The sequence below is a fragment of the Pan paniscus genome, chromosome 3, assembly GCF_029289425.2.
Source record: "Pan paniscus chromosome 3, NHGRI_mPanPan1-v2.0_pri, whole genome shotgun sequence".
NCBI lineage: Eukaryota > Metazoa > Chordata > Mammalia > Primates > Hominidae > Pan > Pan paniscus.
The window spans coordinates 72,745,246-72,770,437 of NC_073252.2; the positions used below are offsets into that span (position 1 = coordinate 72,745,246).

General features: G+C 39.0%; 1 protein-coding gene across 5 annotated transcripts in view; it reads right to left on the reverse strand.

The window, feature by feature from the left end:
* The window catches only part of POLR2B (RNA polymerase II subunit B), a 53,882-nt gene that overhangs the window by 1,009 nt on the left and 27,681 nt on the right, over window positions 1-25,192 (reverse strand). For all 5 annotated transcript variants that reach the window (XM_063603806.1, XM_055111519.1, XM_034958757.2 and 2 more), the window contains exons 9-24: window positions 24,732-24,928; window positions 24,452-24,571; window positions 23,170-23,356; window positions 19,664-19,807; window positions 19,281-19,420; window positions 19,068-19,179; window positions 14,514-14,668; window positions 12,929-13,127; window positions 12,442-12,610; window positions 9,184-9,280; window positions 7,935-8,029; window positions 6,598-6,848; window positions 6,427-6,516; window positions 6,064-6,171; window positions 5,173-5,286; window positions 4,637-4,797 (exon numbers count right to left, since the gene is read on the reverse strand). In XM_063603806.1, coding sequence (XP_063459876.1) covers window positions 4,637-4,797; window positions 5,173-5,286; window positions 6,064-6,171; window positions 6,427-6,516; window positions 6,598-6,848; window positions 7,935-8,029; window positions 9,184-9,280; window positions 12,442-12,610; window positions 12,929-13,127; window positions 14,514-14,668; window positions 19,068-19,179; window positions 19,281-19,420; window positions 19,664-19,807; window positions 23,170-23,356; window positions 24,452-24,571; window positions 24,732-24,928 — 2,339 coding nt within the window. The remainder of the gene's footprint in view (window positions 1-4,636; window positions 4,798-5,172; window positions 5,287-6,063; window positions 6,172-6,426; window positions 6,517-6,597; window positions 6,849-7,934; window positions 8,030-9,183; window positions 9,281-12,441; window positions 12,611-12,928; window positions 13,128-14,513; window positions 14,669-19,067; window positions 19,180-19,280; window positions 19,421-19,663; window positions 19,808-23,169; window positions 23,357-24,451; window positions 24,572-24,731; window positions 24,929-25,192) is intronic.

The window sequence follows — 25,192 nt, forward strand, 5'->3', positions numbered from 1 at the left end:
AATAATGGCAAAGGTGGAGAATAATATTTGCAAAGACGGAGAACTAGGCTCTAATTTTTATACCCTAGCATTCTCTCTATTGGTGGGGAGAGGAGAAGTCTACCAACTATTTGACGTGCATTAGAAAGTCCCCAAATGGGCTAAGCAAAGTGGCTCACCCCTGTAATCCCAGCACTTTGGGAAGCGGACTGGGTGGGTCTCTTGAGCTCAGGAGCCTGGGCAACATGGCGAGACCCCATCTCTATTTTTTAACAAATAAAAATAAAAACAGAAGGACTCCCCAAATGGAGTGGATACATTAGATTCTTAAGTAGAGCATTTAATTTTCCTCATAAGACACAATAAAGCATAGAGTGGAGGTTCATCATGCTATCATTTAACTTTCTAGAATTCAACTCTATACTAAAAAAATGAATAATGAAAAAGACAATCTAAATAAGGCAGCTTGTCAATGGAATGACTGTCCCAGGCAATCAACCTTGAAATCATAAATACATGTTGGCTGAAGTAATGGAAAGAACAGGTAAATGATAATAGGTTTCCCCAACATAAGAAGTGAAATAAATGCATTATTCAGATGTCCAGGCAAATAGATGGTGATGGCTTCCTTAACATACTTAATATCCAAAATACACAAAATAAAACCAATGGGTTTATAATGATATTCCACCAAAACAAAAAAATCATTGGTCGACTTCGGACCACTGATCTGGATGATTAGACAACCAGCTCACTATTTTGAAAACTGGTAAATAAAAAAAGAGAATCAAGCATTTATTCCTGCCCTTACTATAAGAACAACATCACTAGGTAACCAAACAGTTGAGGAAACAAAGTTTTAGAAGTAGTCTGGCTAAAAACTGAAGAAGGACTGAGAAAAAATAGAATGGTATCAGTTGGAAATCGCTATTTAATTAAGGTCTTTAGTAATAGCTGCTAAAATCATAAAAAGAAAGGCAACCAGATACTGGAAGTATAGAATACCACCTATAAAGTATTACTGCCAAAAAACTCAAACCCTAAATCTCAAGCCTCAAGATCTAACTATTTACAAAAAACAAAAAACAAACAAACAAACAAAAATCAGCAATGCACAGCATTTGGGATGCAAGCAGCAAAATTCAGTCTCAAGCCCTGGACAAACAGTCCAGGTTGTTCAACAAACAAATTACAAGGGGAAAAAAAAGGTTGGAAGGCAACCAATAAATTCAAAAAAGGACTTATGAGACACTATCAATCAATTGCAAAGCATGGACCTTATCTGTATACTGATTAAAACCAACAAACCTTTAAAAAACTTATGCAATAATCAGGGAAATGTAAATCTGGATATTTAATACTAAGGAGGTACCGTGGTTAGGTTTAGTGTTCTAATCTTTTAGAGCAGAGGTTCTCAGAGTGTGGTTTATGGACCGCCTGAGAGTCAAAGCTATTTTTAATAGTAATACTAACAACATATATTTGCTTCTTTCACTGTGTTTACATTTGCGCTGATGGTGGAAACATGAATAAAACTGCTGACACCTTAGCAGAACTCAGGGTAGCAGAACCAAACATTACTAGCAGTCATATTCTCCATTCAAGTGAAGGGGAGAAAAGCCAGTTTTACTTAAAAATGTCCTTAATGAAGCAGTGAAAATACATAGTTTTATTAAACCTTAACCCTTGAGTATACATCTCTTTCATATCCTGTGACTTTTAAAAAAATGAAAGTCCTCAACCAGGCACGATGACTCACACCTATAATCCCAGCACTTTGGGAGGCCAAGGTGAGAGGCTGGATTGAGTCCAGGAGTTCGAGACCAGCCAGAGCAACACAGTAAGACCCAGTCTCTATATAAAAAATAAAGTAAAATAAAATGGAACACTTCATAAGCACTTCTACTGCATAGTGAAGATGACTGTCTTGAACAAAAGCACTTGCATGATTCTGAACTAGTCCCTTTTAACATGGAGTATCTTTTTTACTCAAATAGCCAGCTGACACCAACTATGTTAACTCATCAACATGTTAACACCCATGATGTTAATTCAGACTTAGAATTAAGTTGATGATGTTGTAAATATTTGGCAGACAAAGAAATGAACAAGAAGAAATGAAAGCAAACGAAAAAAGTAAGTCTTTGAGGAAAATAATTTTAAGTATTTGTTGAAAATGATGAAAACTGTGAGCTTCAAGCAAAAATCAGAATTTTAGGAAACTTCTATGCACCACTATGGGCTTGATAGCTTCCTGATATATTTAAAGGCTTTTCTAATGACATCAGTAGTCATATTAACAAATGCAATTTTTTTATTATAATGAAGTGTGTTAACATTTGAAAATCTACGTAACTCAGCAAACCAATATTTTCCAAATGACCAATTAGGATGCTACAAATTATGCATGTGTAAAAGATACATCTGAAGTACAAGACAAACCAATGAACTTCAAACATAAAAAATACAGAAGGTTCATTCATATGGTTTCAGTTTCTACATCAAAACCAACCTTTGAGAAACTACAACTTATCGTTTTGGTGTAGTATCAAAAAAATATCCATAGGCCAGGCGCCTTGGCTCATGCCTGTAATCCCAGCACTTTGGGAGGCCAAGGCAGACAGGTGGATCACTTAAGCTCAGGAGTTTGAGACCAGCTGGGAAACATGGCAAAACCCTGTCTCTACTAAAAAATACAAAAAATTAGCTGGGCTTGGTGGTGCATGCCTGTAGTCCCAGCTACTTGAGGCTGAGATGGGAGGATCACCTGAGCCTGGAAAGTAGAGGCTGCAGTGAGCTGTGATTGTGCCACCACACTCCAGCCTAGGCAACAGGGATGAAACTGTCTCAAAAAAAGGGGGGGGGGGGGGGGCGGGGGAGGGGGGGGCTGGGCGTGGTGGCTGTTGCCTGTAATCCCAGCAATTTGGAAGGCCAAGGCAGGCGGATCACTTGAGGCCAACCGTTTGAGACCAGCCTGGGCAAAATGGTGAAACCTTGGCTCTACAAAAAATACAAAAATTAGCTGGGCATGGTGGTGCACACCTGTAATCCCAGCTACTCGGGAGGCCGAGGCACGAGAATTGCTTGAATCCGGGAGGCGGAGGTTGCTGTGAGCCGAGATCGCACCACTGCACTCCAGCCTGGGTGACAGAGTGAGACTGTCTCGCAAAAAAAAACCCAAAATATTCCTCTCTTTCCAACCACTTATTTGCATGAAATCAGAACTTCCTCATATACTTAAATATAAAAAATAAAATACTATGATGGAATGAATGCAGAAGTAGATGTAAGAATCCAGCTGTTTCTATTAAGCCAGGTCATTAGAGAGATTCGCAAAAATGTAAACCAATGTTATTCTTGTCACTAAATTCATCTGGAAAATAGATATATTTTTCATTAAACATGGTTTTTTGTTTTGTTTTGTTTTGTTATCGAGACAGAGTCTCACTCTGTCGCCCAGGCTGGAGTGCAGTGGCACGATCTCGGCTCACTGCAACCTCCACCTCCTGGGTTCAAGCAATTCTTCCCTCAGGCTCCCGAGTAGCTGGAATTACAGGTGTGAGCCACCATGCCCAGCCAAAACATGTTATTTATGTTAACATGTAATGAGCTTATTAGCATTTTTAAAACAATAAATTTAAAATCTCAGCTTTAACTTCTAATATGATAAATATCAATAAATACAACTCACATAAAACAAAAGCATTTTGGGTTCCTGGGATCAAGACATTTGAGAACCATTGTTTTAAAGATATACACTGAAAAATTTATAGGAGAAATTATATGATGTCTGGGCTTTGCTTAAAAATAATCAAGAGGGCTGGGTGCAGTGGTTCACGCCTGTAATTCCAACACTTTGGAAGGCTGAGGCTAGAGGATTGTGGCCATGAGTTCAAGTCCAGCCTGGGCAACATAGTGAGACCCCCGTCTCTACAAAATTTTTTGTTTTTTGTTTTGAGATGAAGTCTCACTCTGTCACCCAGGCTGGAGCGCAGGGGTGTGATCTCGGCTCACTGCAACCTCCGCCTCCCAGGTTCAAGTGATTCTCATGCCTCAGCCTCCCGAGTAGCTGGGATTACAGGTGTGTGCCACCATGCCCGACTAATTTTTTGTATTTTTAGTAGAAACGGTGTTTTGCCATGTTGACCAGGCTGGTCTTGGACTCCTGACCTCAGGTGATCTACCCGCCTTGGCCTCCCAAAATGCTGGGATTGCAGACATGAGCCATTGCGCCTAGCCTCTACAAAAAAAAAAATTTTTTTTTTAAAGGTGTAGTGGCACATGCCTGTAGTTAAAAAAAAGGTTGGAGGACAACCAATAAATTCAAAAAAGGACTTAAGAGACAATATCAATTTAGCTACTTGGGAGGCTAAGGTAGGATTGCTTGTGCCCAGTTCAAGGCTGCAGGGAGCTGTGGGCATGCCACTGCACTCCAGCCTGGGTGACAGAGTGAGACTCTGCCTTTAAAACATGACGATAATATCAAAGGTTAGAAGGACAGAGATGAATGCAACAAGACTGGCCATCAGTCGATAATTGTTGAAATGGGGGTAACAGGCACACAGGCATTCACTATACCACTATCTCCATTTTGGTGTGTCGACATTTTTCATAATATAAGGTTAATTAATAATAATGATGATGATACAGTTCTTACCGAGATCTACCCTCCATGGGCTGTCTATTGAGGATCTGAATAGGTCCCCTAGCACGAGAGTGAATCTTATCATCCACCATATGCTTCAAACGCTGGTAATAAGTGGGGCCAATAAATATTTGTGATGTGATTTTTCGACCAGTGAACCCATTGTACAGGACCTGCAACAAACAGATTTTGAAGTGTAGACCTAAAAATTAAACAACGTCAAAGAAGATATGTGTATATATTGTGTTACTCCATTTATATAAAAATCAAAGCACAGAACTAATCTATAATGTTAGCAATTAAGAGAGTAATTAGCTTGGGGTGGGAGTGGAAAGGTAGCGACTGAAAAAGGTTCAGTCGCTACCTTCACATTTTTAGATCTTGGTGTTAGTCATGCAGCTGTGTTTACTTTGTGAAAATTCATCAAGCTGTACATTTCTATATGTGCACATATGATACTTCAATAAAAGGTTATACTGTTTCAGAATAAAACTACACACATACAAAAAAAAACAAGTGGCAAATTACTACTATAAGAGCAAATATACCTCATTTCCTCTGAGATGATAGCCATAATCAGATAAAAGATTAGAAATCTTCTGCACGTTAACAGCATCATTAAATGGAGTGGCATCACCAATTTCACCCTTGTTAGCCGATACCTTTTAAAAAAAAAAGTACTCTTTAAAATGTTGCTTCAGTCTGTCTCCCCCTAAAAGTCATATCAATAAAAATGCATTCAAAAAATTTTTAAATACTTTTAAAATTTGAAAGTATTATTTTAAGTATTTTAAAATTCAAAGATTTTGAACTCAAAATCTATGTTATGGAAAGCTGTGATATATAAGGTTCATTTTATAATCTTACACAAAATATTTAGAACAAATAAACTTGCTTAAGAAAGAAAAACTCAATTATAAGTATTCAAATAGAAGTCGATCCATGGGATCAGGTACAAAAAGAGTGAGACTCCTAAGTACTTCAGATGGCTCAAAGGAAAATGACATTTTAATGCCCTAAAACCAAGCCATCCATATGTTAGACTATTACCACTTTACCTTAAAAGAATACTTAAAAATAGAAAACCTCCACCAAAAGATGCATGCAGAGCTGATAATAGAACTATAAAATTATTAAGTTCACATTGAACTCTCCATCAACAAATTAACTGTTCATCTACAGAAAAGAACTAGTCAAAAGGAAAATCACATATGTAAGTATTAGTTGAATGTAGTATATCTCACAAAAATTCTGACTTGTCCATAACTTTGTAAATTGCCAAAAAAAATGGCAGAATCATAAGCAATCTGAAAGCAGAAAAGTAAGTCTCACACTAGCTTTTTACAAAGTACCCTGGCTCAAATTTGAGAGCAATCACCTATCAGAGTTTTAGAAGAAGCATCAGCTTAGAATCTATATTTTTGAAGAATATCTCTTACCTTCCCTTGAAGGCATTCAATTAAGTGACCAATAGTCATACGAGAGGGGATGGCATGGGGATTGATGATGATATCAGGGGTGATACCTTCACAGGTGAAAGGCATATCCTACAAAGAAAAATTTTAAAAGGGACTTAAAGATACATATACTAAACTAGAACTGACATTTCAGTTCTCCCAACTGAATTACTGTATGTCCCAAATTCTGTTTAAACATGGTATGTTCATATACTTATTCAACAATAAAATCAAAAAGTTCAACCTGTATCATCTTTGAGCTCTTAAGTTAAAGCAAATTTTGATTTAAAAAAAAAAATATTTAACAAAACTGGTTTGGGCATGAGGGAGATCAAAGATACCTACCTCTTGTCTATACTGAATACCACAAGTACCCTTTTGACCATGTCGACTAGCAAATTTGTCTCCAATCTGTGGAATCCTAACAGAGCGTACCTAAATTCATATAAAAATAAGTTAGTTAAGTGGATTTGGTTTACTTTCTAAAATTAGCTACATGAACAAAGTTGTACTCACCCTTATTTTACAAAATTTATATCCTTCCTGGTTGAGAGTTACCATAACCTGATCCACAATGCCCGTCTCGCTAGTTCTGAGAAAAGTGCTACAGTCTCTCTTGGTATAGCGTCTATTGGTGCTCTCCAATTCATCTTCATTTTCAGGCAAGGTGACTGTTTTGCCTATAATAACATCATCTCCTGATACACGAACCCCTGGAGCTATCAAACCATCATCATCCAGCTTGTCGTAAATGGCATGCCTCATGCCTGTGAGGAAATAGACATGGAATGTCACATAATCCCCAACAAAGATTAAAAACCACATACATGAATCAGTTCCAAGTCAGAGAGAAGGCCACAGGAGTCTCTATACCATGAATCACACCCTTATTCCAAATATTACAAACTATTCTGAACTCTAATACTACAGTCCACACAGAAAACAAAAAAAAAAAGTCTATGAAGGAAAAGAACATTGGAATCAGCATTGGGAAAGCAGATTCTTCCATGACAGACATTTATCGAGTGACTTTGGATATGTTTTTTGTCATCTTCTGATTTCTATATTACAAGAGAAAGAATATCTCTGCCATCAGTGGGTACAGGAGAAAAATTTTTTTAAATTAAAAAGAGAATATCTATGGATGCCCTCTGCACACATCCTCCCACAGAAATTGTGGATTTCATCTTAACTCAATCTTAACTCCACTGGACATCAATTCACTACTACACAGAGCCACCCAATGGAAGGGGAGTAACAGGAAGATGGCAAAGGAAACAAAATACATTTTACTTCATGCAATGCTATTCAGAGTCAACACTGTAGCAGAGATATTGCATTTCCCTGGATATTGCATTATCCATCCCACTGCATAAGCAGGTTTTAAGTGTCTGTCAAAATAAATAACTAGAAAGTAAGTTTGAGTTTTCTAGAAGAAACAACAAATGCTAGGTATCCTCTTCTCACTGGTTATTTTTTAAATGTTTACAAATAATGTGGCTGAACAAATATTATGATCACACCATAATTTAGAAAGGAAGGGGGGCAGGTGTGAAGTGTGTCCCCAGAAATTGCATGACCTCTCTGATTTCCTAAACTCCCTCCTCAGTGCAGGACCTACCAGGAAGGAAGGTCTATAGCAAGCTCACTCCTAGGTGCAGAGACTTTTATCAAATACACATATTTTCTTAGATGTGAACTCTAAGAATAACATGAAAACACACTTTCATTGCACAAAAAAAGGGAGAGGAGGACGGGGGCAGGCACAGGGTGACACAACCCATCAAAATCACTTAGGAAAACCACAGTAAGTTAACTTTGGATTCCATCATTTAAATGTTAGTGTCACTTACCCTGGCATGTTTCACGTGTAGGCTTCTCAAAAACTTCTTCTTGATCGAATCCTTTTTTAGACTCCTGTTCTTTGTATGAGCGATAGAAAACAGACCTAAAAACACATGGTTCTAAAGGTAAAGTCTATTTTCTTTTAACAAAAGGGCTGAGACTATACAAACAATTTCTCATTTACTTGAAATTTGGGAGACAATTTAAACTATGAATCTGGGACAACAGTAACTGCATTAAGGGTCTGAGTTAAACTCTAAATGTTATCACATGAGTTATACATATGTAGCATCTGACCCATAACCTTAACCACCTAGTATTATATGTCAAAATGGAAGAGACCCAGGGGTCAATGAATCCAACCTCCAACACATTTAAGAATCCATTACATAATAACCCTGAAAGATGGTCACCTAGGTTCTACTCAAACACTTCCAGTGAGAAGTTTTAACATTGCCTGAGCATGGTGGCTCACGCCTGTAATCCTAGCACTTTGGGAAGCTGAGATGGGTGGATCAGCTGAAGTCAGGAGTTTGAGACCAGCCTGGCCAACATGGTGAAACCCCGTCTCTACTAAAAATACCAAACAACAACAACAAAAAAACGCTGGGCGTGGTGGTGCGTGCCTGTAATCCCAGGTACTTGGGCAGCTGAGGTAGGAGACTCTCTTGAAACCTGGGAGGCAGAGATTGCAAGTGAACCAAGATTGCACCACTGCATTCCAGTCTTGGCAACAGAAAGACTCTGTCTCAAAAAAAAAAAGAAGTTTTTACATTAAGCCATAGTATCTATCCTCTGAGTTCTAGTGCTACCCTTTGAAACTACACAGAAAAAGGAAAATCCATCTCCTCTACTAAATTCCCAGTTTTTAAAACAATCTTTATATGCCTTGAATTTGAGGTCTGTTTGTCGACAATCAAACTGAAGCATAATGGAAAAAAAGAGTGAAAAGAAAACACACTATAATTTTAACAATAGTTATCTATGGATTCTAAGTTATTTTTATTTCTTCTTTGGACATTTCTATATTATCTAAATGCAACTGTATATTTCCTTACCAAAAGAAAGGCTCAAAATACTAGCATTTGAAAATCCTGAGAGATACAAGAAGTAGTATCTTCAGCTGTTTGTGACCATCAACCAGTCCTTCCACTTTCTGGAGTGCGGCGTAGTTAACTGTATTTTAAGAACTTTTCTTGAATAAAAAATTAGTGTTTCCACTGTATCTGTGTTTTGACAAATTTACAAAATACTAACCTGAAGAAGCCGCGGTCTACAGCTGAACGATTCATGATAACAGAGTCTTCCTGATTATATCCAGTGTATGATGCAATGGCCACAATTGAGTTGATGCCTGCAGTGAATTTAAGAGCATAAATTAAAACATCACCTGGAAAACAGAAAAACTGCCCTTTCTTTAAATCAACTTTAATTACATCATATTTGCCATAAATGCTTGGGTGTTTGTTATCATGGTAACTGCCAAAGTCTATTCCTCCTGGAATAGCAATCTGTGAGGCAACTACTCTGATGGCTAAATATCTCCCACAAGCAAATCCTAGGACTAGTCACTCCCAATGTATCCATTCTTATAGTAAGTGATTACACATGAGTCACCTCCTACTTAGAAAGTGCCTCCCCAAACCAAGTTTCCTGATCCTCACAGCAACTCTGTGCCATAAACAAGATAAGCATTATTATTCTCATGAATCAGAGGAGTGAATTAATAATCTACCCATGATCCCAAAATTAATAAGCAATAGACTCAAGCCCCAGCTTTTAGGTTTGAAACTGATACTACCCTATTCCCCTCTCCTTCTGCCACCAAGAAAGTATCATATCTTTTCCACCACAATGAAATTCTTAGTTGCTGCTGCCAAAACACTTTGTTTGATGAGCCCATAAAATAACTTGATATTTAGGTCGGGCATGGTGGCTCACGCCTGTAATCCCAGCACTTTGGGAGGCCGAGGCAGGTGGATCACAAGGTCAAGCGATTGAGACCATCCTGGCCAACATGGTGAAACCCCATCTCTAATAAAAACACAAAAACTAGCTGGGCGTGGTGGCACGCGCCTGCAGTCCCAGCTACTCGGGAGGCTGAGACAGAAGAATCGCTTAAACCCGGGAGGCAGAGGTTGCAGCGAACCGAGATCGTGCCACTGCACTCCAGCCTGGTGGCAGAGCGAGAATCCGTCTCAAAAAAATAAAATAAAATAACTTGATATTCATAACCTGGATATCATCATGAGGAAACAATAGTCAAACCTAAATTGAGACACAATGCAAAAATAACTTTCCTGAACTCTTCACAAATGTCAAGGTCATGAAAGACAAGGAAAGACTGAGAAACTGTTCTAGATTAAGGAAACTAAAGAACCATGCAATTAAATGCAATGCACAATCCTGGATTAGCTCCTAGACCCATTAAAGACATTGTTAGGTTTGAATACAATAACAGTTGCTTTCTCAAAAAAAAAAAAAGACATCATTAGGACAACTGGCAAAATTTGAATTGAGGACTGCTGACTATATGGATATCAATGTTACCCTGATTTTGATGGCTACACTGCAGAGAATGTCCTTGTTCTTAGGAAACACATACTGAAGAATTAAAGAGTGATATGGCTTCATGCCTGCAACTTACTCTCATGTGGTTCAGGAGGAGAAATAAAAAGGGAGAGAATAATAGAGCAAATGTGGTAAAATGTTAAAAGTTTTTTTAAAGATGGTTATGATGGGCTGGCCGTAGTGGCTTACATCTGTAATCCCGGCACTTTGGGAGGCTGAGGTGGGAAAATCACTTCAGCCCAGTAGTTTGAGACCAGCCTGGGCAACAAAGTAGACCCTATCTCTACAAAAAAATAAAAGACTTTCAAAATAAAGATGCCATGATGAAGTCAGGAATAACAGAACTGCAGTCCCTGCCAGCCATGACTCTCCACTTCACACCAGTACCAAAGGAACATTTGTTTTCAAACCTAGTCCTTCTGTATATTTATTTTCCTCTCTAGCCATAAAGAAACTGTATTATCTAAATGTTGGAGAAAACACAGCACTGCAAGCACAGCCCAAAGATACATGCCTACTGTGTAGACAACCTAACAGATTTTGCTTTTCTAGACAAGAGGAACCCCTTGTGGAGGATTTTGAAAATAAGTAATTTTAACCTATGAGAATTTGCTATCAAAATGGTAGAGCCCCATTACAGTACACTAAAGATAAACTTTACTAACAAATAACAAATGTTACCCACATTCAAAGCCAAAAGTCTGTTAATACAAAAGATAACAGCGCCAAAGAACTCTACTGTCTCCTTTAATAGTCAACACTCATACCCTTCAGATTTCTCTTCACCATTTTACCCATCATCCAGTCTCCCTGAGAATCTCCTACAAACCCGGAATTCCCCTCCTTATCAGCTACTTCTCAAATCTCTCTTAATTTCTCTTCCTGGTGTCTAAAATTGTCTGCCTCTGGCCTTTTTCTCATTCTAAATTCTCCTTAGGCAATTTCATAGTAATCTATAATTATCATTAATAAATTAAAAATTTTACATCTCTAGACTTGACCTTCTTTCAAATCATGTTTGCAACTCACTGCTGGAAGTTCACGTCTTAGTGTTCTGACACTAAGACACTAAATCAACATATCCAAAACAAAATTATTGTCTTACCTCTAAAACCTCTTTCCCCTTCTAACATGTTCCCAATCTTATTTTTCCCCCAACCTATTCAAAGCACCTCTCTCTAATCACCCAAGCCACAAACACCAACAGTATTTCCAATTCCTCTCTTCATTGCTCCACACTCAACCAGTCATCAAGTCCTATGAAGTGTATTTCAAAAGGTATCTTACCCATCATTCTTTTTCATTTCTTTAGGACCTTGCCATTTCACATTTATACTACTGCAAAAACCCCTAAATTAGCTCCCTGCTAATACAGTACCTGATTGTAATCTACCCTTTATGCCACTGTCAGAATGGTATTCCTAAAACAAATTTCTAATTGTATTACTTCCCTGATCCAAAAGGTTGGGTGGGTCTCCGTTTTCAAAATAAATTCAACCTGTTCAAGCTCTCTCCACACTGAGACCAAGCTTTCACACTTCCATATATTTACACTCCACTCCCACTAAGCTGACATGACTAACTGTACCGTACATTTTGCATGTCTTCGTCCATCTGGGTCCTTGCTTAAACCACCTCTCAAATGCAAATACCCCTTCATCAATTTTGCTCCAATCTAAAATGCCACCTTCTCCATGAAATTGGATCTAGACTTCCAACAGGAATTAATTGCTTCCATCAGTCTGTGCTTCCAAAGGACTTTGTACCTCCACCAAAACACTTTCCACATACCTACCTTTTTATTATGTTCATGTTTCCCACCATATTATAAATTCCGTGAGAACAGGCACTATGTCATATTTATTTTTTAATCCTCCCAAGCACCCAGAAAAGTGCCTTAAGCACGGAAGGATCTTAAATAACGTGGAGCAAAACTGACCATACCTGCTGGCAGCTCTCTAAATCGTAGATATTCCATAGACCGTGTAGTCACAAGTGGCTTTTGAGGATAATAGAGAACATGGGCCAATGTGTCCATGCGAACATGGAAGTTGGTGATGTAAACTCCCATAGCCTGCTTACCCATAGCAGACTGGTATGTGTTTCTAGGGGACTAAACGTAAAAATGAAAAGCAGAAACAACAAAAAGTTACTATCACTAATGGAAAAGACTCTGACAATAAATCAAAAGAAATATGATTGGTAAAACTCCTGATTTTTTTCAAAAACAGTAAGTAATAACCATTTGGAATAATCAATTACGGCTCTTAACCATGAAACACAACAGCAATTATATCAAATACTGATTCCGTAGGAGTTAATAGCCTTTTCATTAAAAGGCTTTTTCCCTCCAGATAAGACTACAGAGTTACTTTCAATTTTTATTACTTCTCCCAATTCCTCACACCAGAAGACAAAAAGTGATACCAACCTGGTTATGATCAGGAAAGGGAATAATAGATGCACAGACACCAAGGATCATTGAGGGATGAATCTCACAGTGGGTATATGTGGAACAATAAGCTACTTCTTTCTCCTGTAAATCATCTGGAGTCATTGCAAGCATCACTGTTTCTTCTTCCAGGGTATCAATATATTCCACTACCCCACTGGCCACAAGATCCTGCCAACTAAAAAAGAATTCACTCAATTTTCTATTTCCTGAAGTATTTTAACTAACTATTCCTCCTACTTAAAAGTATTCCTATATTTATATTTAAATAAGTTTAATATTATATATTAAATATACATATATATTTATATATATATAGTTTAATATTACATATAACTGACCAACATAGTTACATGATTGTTGACAAGTGAAATAGGTAAGCTGCTGGAGAATAAGCACTGGAAGAATACACACCTAACTGTTACCAGTATATACTTGTGAAGAAGAGAGTATACATTGGAGGGCAATTTTTTAAATTTATCATACATATTGTTTGAATGATTTTTATATTAGTATACATAACTATACATTCATATTGCTAAAAAATAAATATTTAAAGCAGCTTCATCTTTTTACTAAATTTCTTATTATATTATTCATATTATTGTCATATTATATGTAATAATTTAGATTATATAGGTTATTTCACATTATTACTATTAATAGATTTTAATATATCACAAAAACTTTTTTTTTTTTGAGACAGGGTCTTGCTCTGTTGCCCAGGCCGGTACAATCAAAGCTCACTACTCCTGGGCTCAAGTGATCCTCCTGCCTCCTGAGTAGCTGGACTGCAGGTGCATTCCACCACACTTGACTAATTTTTTTATTTTTTGGAGAGATGAGAGTCTCAATATGTTGCCCAGACTGGTCTTGAACTCCTGGCCTCAAGCAATCCTCCCACCTTGACCTCCCAAAGTGCTGAGATTACAGGCATGAGCCACTACACCTGGGCAATCAAAAGACTTTTAAGCTTAAATAAAATCCTATTAATTATCTTGCTTCATAAGAGAAGTTAAGAAAAACAAATGTGACTCCTAAGGATACAGAGTTTTTTCGGGGCAATGAAAGTATTCTAAAATTAAGATAGTGGTGATGGTTGCACAACATTGCAAACACACTAAAAACCACTAATTGTATACTTCTTAAAAATCGTGAACTTGCCGGACGCAGTGGCTCATGCCTGTAATCCCAGCACTCTGGGAGGCTGAAGCAGGCGGATCACCTGAGACCAGGAGTTCAAGACCAGCCTGGCCAACATGGCGAAACCCTGTCTCTACCAAAAATACAAAAATTAGCTGGGTGTGGTGGCACACACCTGTAATCCCAGCTACTACGGTGGTTGAGGCAGGAGAATTGCTTGAACCCAGGAGGTGGAGGTTAGTGAGCCAAGATCGCATCACTGCACTCCAGCATGGGCGACACAGCTGAGGCTGTGTCAAAAAAATAAATAAATAAATAAAATTAAATAAAAATATAAAAAATTAAAAAATGGTTAATTTTACAGTATGTAAATTCTATCTCAATTTTTAATACACACATTTTTCTCACTGCATGTTTTTACCTATAGTTGTTATATTCTCTCTCTTTCAATTGGTCAATATGCCTCTTCTTCAAAAGTAGCTTTTGTTTTTCCACAATCAGAAGTGGTCTACAAATACGGCCTGCATCTGTATAGATCCGAATCTCCCTCTCTCGAATATCTCTGATCATAGAAACCTACATATAAAAAGAAAAAACAGTTCCACGAATTTTTATTTTCTCTTTATTATTAGGCTTAGTTAAAAATACAATACAAATCCTACTAAATTTCTGGAGCAACCAATTTATCAAGTAAAATGTGCAAATCTTAGTTTACCATTGTTTAACATATTAAAAACTTAGGTATAATTTAAAATTTTATGAATGAAAAATCTAACCTTGGCAATTATAAACCTGTACAATACTATCTGGTAATAATGTCATGCAAGTTAACGTAGGAAATATTTTTTCAATACCACAAACACTAGTATATGACAATTTCTTATTTTGGCTCTTTGCTGATGACAGATATCTCACCCTGTAACCTTTCAAAAACCAGCCCTATATCACTTTGCTTTGACCATACTTTCCCAGTCATTAGCCTGACTTCTCACACCCACCTATCAGACGTAAGCCTGACTACTCACACCCACCCTCAGACAAATGGCTTATAGTCTAGCTATCTAATACAGTGGATAGCCACATGCGACTGAGCACTTGAAACATGGCGATTCTGAACTGAGATGTGTTGTAAGTATAAACTACATAATGGATTTGAAAGACAGCACCAAACCAGAAAAAAAAGAACGTAAAATAGTTTACTAATAATTTTTATATTAATAGAATGTTGATGTAATACTTTGGGATGTATCAAGTCAAATAAAATATGCTATTAAAGACCAGGCACGGTGGCTCAAGCCTGTAATCCCGCACTCTGGGAGGCCGAGGTGGATGGATCACGAGGTCAGGAGATCGAGACCATCCTAGCTAACACGGTGAAACCCCATCTCTACTAAAAATACAAAAAAAATTAGCTAGGCGTGGTGGCAGGTGCCTGTAGTCCCGGCTACTCAGGAGGCTAAGGCAGGAGAATGGCATGAACCCGGGAGGCAGAGCTTGCAGTGAGCCGAGATCACGCCACTGCACTCCAGCCTGGGCGACAGAGCAAGACTCCGTCTCAAAAAAAAAAAAGAAAAAAAAAGACCAGGCACGGTGGCTCACGCCAGTAATCCCAACACTTTGTGAGGCAAAGGTGGGCAGATCACCTTGAGGTCAGGAGTTTGAGACCAGCCTGGCAAACATGGTGAAACCCTGTCTCTACTAAAAATACAAAAATTATCTGGGCGTGGTGGTGTGCGCCTGTAATCCCAGCCCCTCAGGAGGCTGAGGTAAAGAATCACTTGAACCCGGGAGGCAGAGGTTGCAGTGAGCCAAGATCATGCCACTGCACTCCAGCCTGGGCAATAGAGTAAGACCCTGTCTCAAAAAACAAAACAAAACAACAAAACATCAAGTTTTTCTCTAAAATGAGTCAAAAGACAAGAAAGAGAAAAATGTTCCAAGTTCCTAGTCTACTGCCTGTCCTTAGAAAAGTAATTTAAGGAGGAACACTGTGAGCAAAAATATCATGAGTAGTATTCTAAAGTCCAAGAAAGATTCTTCTTTCAAATGCACCGCCTTAAGTTCTTAGAAAACTAACATTCCTAACAGAATACAGCTCTATGGGTCTTTTTCTCTTTTTTTTTTTTAATATAAACATGGTCTTGATATGTTGCCCAGGGTGGTTGGTCCTAAATTCCTAGCTTTAAGCGATCCTCCCACCTCAGCCAGCCCAAGTTATGCCATTACAGGCATGAGCCACCACACCCGACCACTCTACCTCACCCACCAGCTGTTTTTGTAAACACAGTTTTATCCGTTTATGTATTATCTACGATTGGTTCTCATTACAACAGCAGAGCTAAATACATAATACACACTATGTGATGAACAAAACCTGGGTGTGGTGGCACACACCTTGTGGTCTCAGCCACTTAGGAGCCTGAGGTGGGAGGATCGTTGGGGCCCAGGAGGTAGAGGCTGCAGTGAACCATGATTGTGCCACTGCATTCCAGCCTGGGTGACAGAGAGACATCCTCTCAAAAAAAAAAGAAAAAAAAAAAAATACAGCCAACCTACTGCATAGCTCCCAACACTTTGGGATGCCAAGGCAGGAAGGACTGCTTGAGCCCAGGAGTTCAAGACCAACTGGGCAACATAATGCCCAGATTTTTTAATCTATTAAAAAATACAGAGATAGAGAGATAGAGAGACAGAGAGAGACATTTTTTTGAGCTTTCTCTTAGCCTTGCCTGCCCTCAAGTGAATCACTCTCTTCCTGCCTTCAAGCTGTAAATAAGCCTGGGTCAAAACCCAGGGCCAGGCTGGGCTCAGTGGCTCACACCTGTTATCCCAGTACTTTGGAAGGCCAAGGCAGGCAGATGGCTTAAGCCCAGGACTTCAAGACCAGCCTGGCCAACTATGGCAAAACCCCATCTCTACCAAAAATACAAAAATTGGCCAGGCGCAGTGGCTCACGTCTATAATCCCAGCACTTTGGGAGGCTGAGGCAGGTGGATCACCTGAGGTCAGGAGTTCGAGACCAGGCTGGCCAACATGGAGAAACCCAGTCTCTACTAAAAATACAAAAATTAGCCAGGCATGGTGGCAGGCACCTGTAATCCCAGCTACTCAGGAGGCTGAAGCAGGAGAATTGCTTGAACCCGGGAGGCAGACGTTGCAGTGAGCCGAGATCATGCCACTGCACTCCAGCCTGAGCAAGAGAGTGAGACTCCACCTCAAAAAAATAAAAATAGAAATACAAAAATTAGCCGGGCATGGTGGTACACATCTGTAATCCCAGCTACTCAGGAGGCTGAGGCATGAGAATTTCTTGAACCTGGGAGACAGAGGTTGCAGTGAGCTAAGATAGCAACACTCCACTCCAGCCTGGGCAACAGAGCCAGACTCTGTCCCCGCCCCCCAACAACAACAACAAAAAAACACTCAGGGTCTGCTGCTGGAAAAGGCCCAGAACAACCAAACTCTCTTCTCTGCTGTTTTAGGTACAAAGACCAGCTACTGGCTAAGCGTGTTCAGTTTCTCTCAAAAACCACTTTCACCCAAGGTATAGATTTGGGAAAATTAAAAGCCTGAACTACATTCCGCAAACAGTATACTAAAACCCTTATTTGGGAGAGTAATAAAGTTCACAATATATTGTAATGATTTTTTTTTTTTTAAATAAATTTTTGGAGACAGAGTCTCACTCTGTCACCCAGGCTGGAGTACAATGGTGCAATCTCTGCTCATTGCAACCTCTGCCTCCCGGGTTTAAGCAATTCTCATGCCTCAGCTTCCCGAGTAGCTGGGACTACAGGCGCATGCTACCATGCCCGGCTGATTTTTTTATTTTTAGTAGAGACAGGGTTTTGCCATGTTGGCCAGGCTGGTCTCAAACTCCTGACCTCAAGTGATCCGCCTGCCTCGACCTCCCAAAGTGCTGGGATTACAGGCATGAGCCACCAGGCCCGGCCTTATTGTAATGATTTTTTTAAAACCCATCCTAATCCCAAAGCACTTCAATATCCTCCAAAATATAAAAGAATCTATTAGTGGTATATCACATTTTATTAATGAATCTCTGGATTCAAAGGATAAATCCCAGATGGTTATTCCCTTTTTAAAAGTATTCTCAGCTTTATAAAAAGATTCCCAAAAGAATTTTTACTTTAAAATGTAATTTGAGTTCTAAAATATAATTTAATAATTTAAAATGTGCCAAAATTTTTGGAAGCATGCATCCAAAGATTAAAGCAAGCAATAACTTCTTTTTTTGAGATGGAGTCTCGCTCTGTCGCCTGGCTGGAGTGCAGTGGTGTGATCTTGGCTCACTGCAACCTCCGCCTCCTGGGTTCAAGCAATTCTCCTGCTTCAGCTTCCTGAGTAGCTGGGACTACAGGCGCGCACCACCACGCCCAGCTAATTTTTGTATTTTTAGTAGAGACAGGGTTTCACCATGTTGGCCAGGATGGTCTCAATCTCTTGACCTTGTGATCCGCCCGCCTTAGCCTCCCAAAGTGCTGGGATTACAGGCGTGAGCCACCATGCCCAGGCTTTTTTTTATTTTTTGAGACAGAGACCCACTCTGTCACCCAGGCTGGAGTGCAGAGGTGCAATCTCACCTCACCGTAACCCCCGCCTCCCGGGTTCAAGTGATTCTCCTGTCTCAGCCTCCCGAGTAGCTGCGATTACAGGCCCATGCCACCATGCCTGGCTAATTGTTGTATTTTTAGTAGAGATGGGGTTTCGCCATATTGGCCAGGCTGCACTTGAACTCCTGACCTCAGGTGATCTGCGCCTTGGCCTCCCAAAGTGCTGGGATTACAGGCATGAGCCACTGCACCCGGCCTAGCAATAACTTATAATTAAATTTACACTTTACAGTTCAAGGGAATAAAGTTCAAAGAAAAGATGCCAATGCAAAGATAACTTTCACTAGTCGTATGCCTTGTTTAAAAATCTCACAGTTCACACCCTCTTAACTAAAGATTCTTACCTCAGACACAATGATGTCCATCTGACGTCTCAATTTCCTTAGGGTGTTCATAAGTTGTTCGGGATCTTTATGTATTCCAACCCAGCAGCCATTAACAAAAATCTTGGTTGCACTACAATGAAAAAGCAAAAGCATTTTACACTTAACAATTCTATACTAAGCAACAACTAAAGATTAACTATAGTTTAAAAAACTAATTCCATCTATACACACTCAGCAATAGCTGCAGGAGAAATTTCTTCTAAATTTTCCATACTCCATTCTTCTAAAAATTCCAGAATTGGAGATGGTTGAGATCCAACTGAAATATATGCCATCAAGGCTAAATTCTTCACAAGTCCTACAGCATGGCCCTAAAAAATAAACCAAGTATTAGTCATTCTGATTTTACATGCCTATCAAACTTCTTTTCCATAAACATTTTTCCTTCAATGTGATTTCAAGATTTATTCTTACTTTCTAAGAATACAATTATAAAAAAAACTTATTTCTAAACCACTCTGCATAATTTTTCAAACATCTATTTCTAAAAGTAATTATGCCCTACATAATTACCCACTGACTTTTTGTCCTGAATGTAAATTCTAATGTATTACCTCTGGGGTCTCGGCAGGACACACCATTCCCCACAACGTATTATGCAACTGTCTTGGTTTTGCTAGCTTGCCGTCTCTACCAATAGGAGAATTTAAACGACGCAGGTGAGAAAGAGTAGACGCAAAAGTCAGGCGGTTTAACACCTAGAAAAAAACAGCCAATCTTTAAAGTCTGGACATTTCTGTGATTCATACTATTACACTGAGGCAAAGTCATATTTTTACATATAATCTACTGAGTATCAAACTGTTTCCCATTTCTCTATTCTTTCCCTGAATAATGTTGTTTGACACTTTAACTTATCTGCCACTTGCAGCAGGGATGGCAAATATATTCAAACATACCACATAAATATTCTGTTTATGGTCTCCAAACAAACACTAGGACATTAGTTTCATGAAGGCAGGGAATTTTTTAAAATTGTTTTATTCTCTGTTGTATCCCAGCACCTAGAACAGTACTTGGCATTCATTAAGTACTCAGTAAGTGTTAAGTTAAATTCTACCAACTCACACTCCTCTGATCATAGCAGACATCACTAATCCATCTCAGTACTTTTTCCAGACTGAGGCCTCTGAATCTAATAGAAAAATGCAAACATCCATTACTAATACTTACAGGATACTAAGCAAGATTTTATTTATAAATAAGATAATATTTAGGGCAATATAAAGCAGACAACTCAAGCTCTATATTATTAATTATTTATAAATCTCCATCTTCCCCCAGTCCTTAAACAATTCAAACTTTCTTCCTCTTTCCTAAGTCTTCTGTCGTGGATAAGCAGCATCACCTTTCTCTCAAACTGGAAATCTCAAAATCATTTTTGTCTCCAAGTTCCTCCTTCCACACATCTATAAACATACCCTATCAATTCTATTTTCAAATATTCTAAAAAACCTAGCCCCTCCCTTCCCAATGTCACAGTAATAGACCAGCCCATTTCCCCTCACCTATACTACGTCCATCAGCTCATAAGTCCCTGCCTGGTTCCCTCCAATCTACCCTCTTCACTTGCCAGAATTATTAACACTTACCCACTTAAAAATTAAACAGGTAGCCACTGGCTACAGAAGAGCACAACATTAAAGTCCTCCTCAATGAAGCCCCAAAAACGACCTTCCCCTACCAGTCTCCTTACACTCCTGTACTCCACTGACATCACCATACACCCTCACCTCCACACCTTTGACCATGCTATTGCCACAGAATGAAATGCACTTCTCCACTCTGCTCTGCCTGGTGAAATGATACCACCTCTACAAAGCCATCTGACACACCACCAGGAAGAACTACTCTCTTTTCTGTACTCATTGGAGTTTTCAACCATTCTACTAATCAATCACAAAGTCTTACGAAACTTACTTCCTAAATATTTCTAAAATTTACTCTCCATCTCTACAAAACTGCTCTAGTCCAGTCCCTAATTATTTCTCACCCCAGGCTGTTGCAACAATCTTCCTGCCACCAACCTTGCCCTTCTCAAGTCTTTTCTCCACATTGCCAATTACTGTGAATCTGTCCAAAAGAACAAAAATGACCATGTCACTCCTCTTCATGAGCTGGTTCCCATCCTCCTAAGCCTCCACTTTGATTTGAAAACCCAGAACTGCTCTAGCTCCCCCGACAGACACACATTCCTTCCTGCCTCCATCTCTTTTAATTCAGAATATTAAGAAGTTCTCTAAGCTCTTTTATGAGCTGCTGGTTCTACCTACCTCACAACTTGGGCGTTTTCCAAGTACTCTTCAAGATTCAGTTCAGGTGCTACCTCCTAAACAAGAACTTCTTTTCACCTTCTCAGGCTGTGCTAAGTATCTTTCTCCAGCATTTCCACAGAGCAGCAGTGCACATCTCTTATTATAACAGTTACCATGCCATGCTGTAATTATCTGTTTACATCTACAAGCATAGACTGTCAACTACTGAAGATCAGGATCACTGCATCTCCAGCATGTGGCAGAGTGCCTGGCACATCACAGGTCCCAATAACAATTCCTTGAACTGGGCCAGGCACGGTGGCTCACACCTGTAATCCCAGCACTTTGGGAGGCCGAGGCGGGCAGATCACGATGTCAGGAGATCGAGACCATCCTGGCTAACACGGCAAAACCCCGTCTCTACTAAAAATACAAAAAATTAGCCAGGCGTGGTGGCGGGCGCCTGTAGTCCCAGCTACTCGGGAGGCTGAGGCAGGAGAATGGTGTAAACCCAGAAGGCAGAGCTTGCAGTGAGCGGAGATCGCCACTGCACTCCAGCCTGGGCAAGACAGCAAGACTCTGTCTCAAAAAAAAAAAAAAACCAATTCCTTGAACTGAATTTGCAATGTGGCATTTGTCATAACACAGCACAGGGCATAGTGAGCTACACATGAATGAATCTGTTTCCTCTGCTAGATGCTGATGAGCTCCCTGAGGGCTGAGATCAGCATCTCATTCACGTGTGTGAACTCAGTATCACAAATATCAAATATACCCAATAAATCCTTACTGAATTAAAAGGAATTTAAATATTAACTTTGCTATCAGTAGCCCCTCAAAATTTCTTACAGCATCCAGATTTCTAGGAAAAAGGAGCTTGAAATTGGTGTCCGAATGCCAAATCAATCAGGTGATACTGGTATAGGCCAGTTTAAACAAGGAAAGGAGGGGGAGATCCCCCTAAAAATGGCATAAAGTACATTACAGGTTTTCAATCATCTATGAAAAGCAAATACAAAAAATTAAAATGCCCAGTGATACACTCTTTAAAAAGCTTTTCTCCATTACTCCATCTGAGAATAGCTACTGCAGTCATTATATATGCAACAGACCAACATATAGAAACCAGTGTCAGAAGTACTGTATTTTCCAACAAAGGAGGGCGATGACCATTTATCTCTTGGTTGGCTTCTAATGTGGAGCTTTTAAGACATAAAAATTTCACTAACATGGACTGTCTCACCCACTAAGCAGCTACTCTAATTTTTTAATTACTTTGAGTTTCTAAACTGCAAGCCAAAAACCTATCTTAGTAATGCTAATAGCTAATTTAAGAAAATTTCATGTTCATAATTCAAAAGTCCCCAGTAAGTTTTTTTTTGTTTGTTTTTTGAGACGGAGTCTCACTCTTTTTGCCCAGGCTGGAGTGCAGTGGCATGATCTCAGCTCACTGCAACCTCCACCTCCCAGGTACAAGCGATTCTCCTGCCTCAGCCTCCCAAGTAGAATAGCCGGGATTACAGACACCCACCACCATGCCCAGCTAATTTTTGTATTTTTAATAGAGATGGGGTTTCGCCATGTTGGCCAGGTTGGTCTCAAACTCCTGACCTCAGGTGATCCAGCCCACCTCGGCCTCCCAAAGTGCTGGGATTACAGGTGTGAGCCACCACACCCGGCACCCAGTAGTTTTACCTTTGACCAAGAAAGAAAAGCAAAATAATTTACATTCAACAAACAAAACAATCTACTAGTCCTATAAACATGTTTCCTATTGAGCCTGTAGTCATAGGTGGCACACTTACCTGAGATACTCCAGCTCTGGCTTGATGAGCTTTCTTTTGATCACCCCAGTTTCCAGTAGCTAAAGAGTATTTTAGGCCATCAGATATGATCCGTGTTTTAATTGCCAACTCCAAGTTAAAATCCTTTCCTCGATCAATAAATTTCTGTGCATAGATCCGCACTTCTTTAAGCAAATTCTTAAACATACTGCCGAATAAAATGGTATTATTTTAAACATGTAGAGGTCTACAACATATATTCTCAACAGGAGCAATATTGCAAAAAAAGTGTGGGGAAGGTGAGCAAAAATTGTTTGGGCAGAGTGAAAGTTGTTGCTCTTTTATGTCTAAAGCACAGATATATGTATAGTACGTGAACATACATGGCAGGGGAGCAACTACACAAAAATGTCAAAGAGGTGGGGCATGGTGGCTCACATCTGTAATCCCAGCACTTTGGGAAGCTGATGTGGGCAGATCACCTGAGGTCAGGAGTTTGAGACCAGCCTGGCCAATATGGAGAAACACCGTCTCTACTAAAAACAGAAAAATTAGCTGGGTGTGATGGCACACGCCTGTAGTCCCAGCTACTTGGGAGGCTGAGATAGGAGAACCACTTGAACCCTGGAGGCAGAGGTTGCAGTGAGCCAAGATGGCACCATTGCACTCCAGCCTGGGCAACAAGAGCGAAATTCCATCTCAATAAACAAAAATGTTAAAAGAGGCTCCTTAGTGGGGCAATATCAAAAAAAGGTTGAAAAACACTTATCTATAACATACTAAATAACAAAACACGTGCAAGACAACGCTAATGTTATCCTTTTTGTACTGTCTACATATTTCATTTTTAAAAATAACTTTTTTCCAATTATAGAAAATATGGGAAATATAAAAACATCAAGAATAAAATTAAAAGCTGCACATAATACCAATACTGTGAGACAATCACTGATAGTATTTTTATATATTTATCTCCAGCTTTTGTATATATGTGTACAAAGCAGGACAAAATCCAATATTAGCCCTTAGGAAAACCAAGGCAATAATTCAGCTTTCTCAAACATCTTACAAAGCTACCAGAGGAATAAAGAAAATATATAAACACGTAATATATTGTCCTCATAAACCTGGCTTTCCTAGACATGAACCAAAACTAAATCTGAGCAAATAGCAATAAGAATGTAGCTAATTTCATAAGTACCCAACGTGGGTGCCAACACAGTTTAGCCTGGCCATATGCAATGATCAATCTAAAGTGAAATAAATCTCCCTGCTTTAATGACTTCATTCTGTAATTCCTTACCCTCTAAATAAGAATGCAAGCAGCGGCCCAGCAAGATCCAATCTCTTGTTTCCATAGTGATCTCTGTCATCTAGTTCTCTTCTACCCAAAGCTGCCAGAAGTAACCTATGAACCATGTATCTTTAAAAAAAAAAGAAAGAAAGAAAGAAAGAAGGAAAACACTTAGTTTTGGACTTTTTTTCTTGATTTATATGTTAAAAACATCATTTTTGACTCTAAGAAAAACCTTTATCTCAACTGTATCTTGATAAAGAACTTAAAACAATGAAACTTAACATACCCCAAGAAATAGGCTTTTTTGGTCTCACAAAAATCACTGACACCAACATGAGGGAGCATTTCTTTTTGTAAAACTTCCTTTGCATATTTAATTCTTTTCTCTTTAGTAACACCAGGCTTTGCTCCTCTTGAACCAATGAAATTTAGTGCAACATTCTGTTCTTGGATGACAAAAGCTTCATCGAGAGAAGGTTTAACCTATCAGACAATTTAAATAAAAGTTATTTTCAAATTCATGTTGTTACCTTAAAATGAGTAAACTGTCACTTAGTTTGTAACATGCCAAGTACCCCTACGAACATAATAAAATATGTGAGTATTTTTAGAAAATCAAGGAATCACAAACTCTTAGAAGACACCTCAGAGATCTAGAGATCTCTGACAAAAACCACTCATCAGCACAGGCAATTACACTTTCTAGAAAGATACAAATAATTCCATTATAAAAAGAGTAGTGCATGG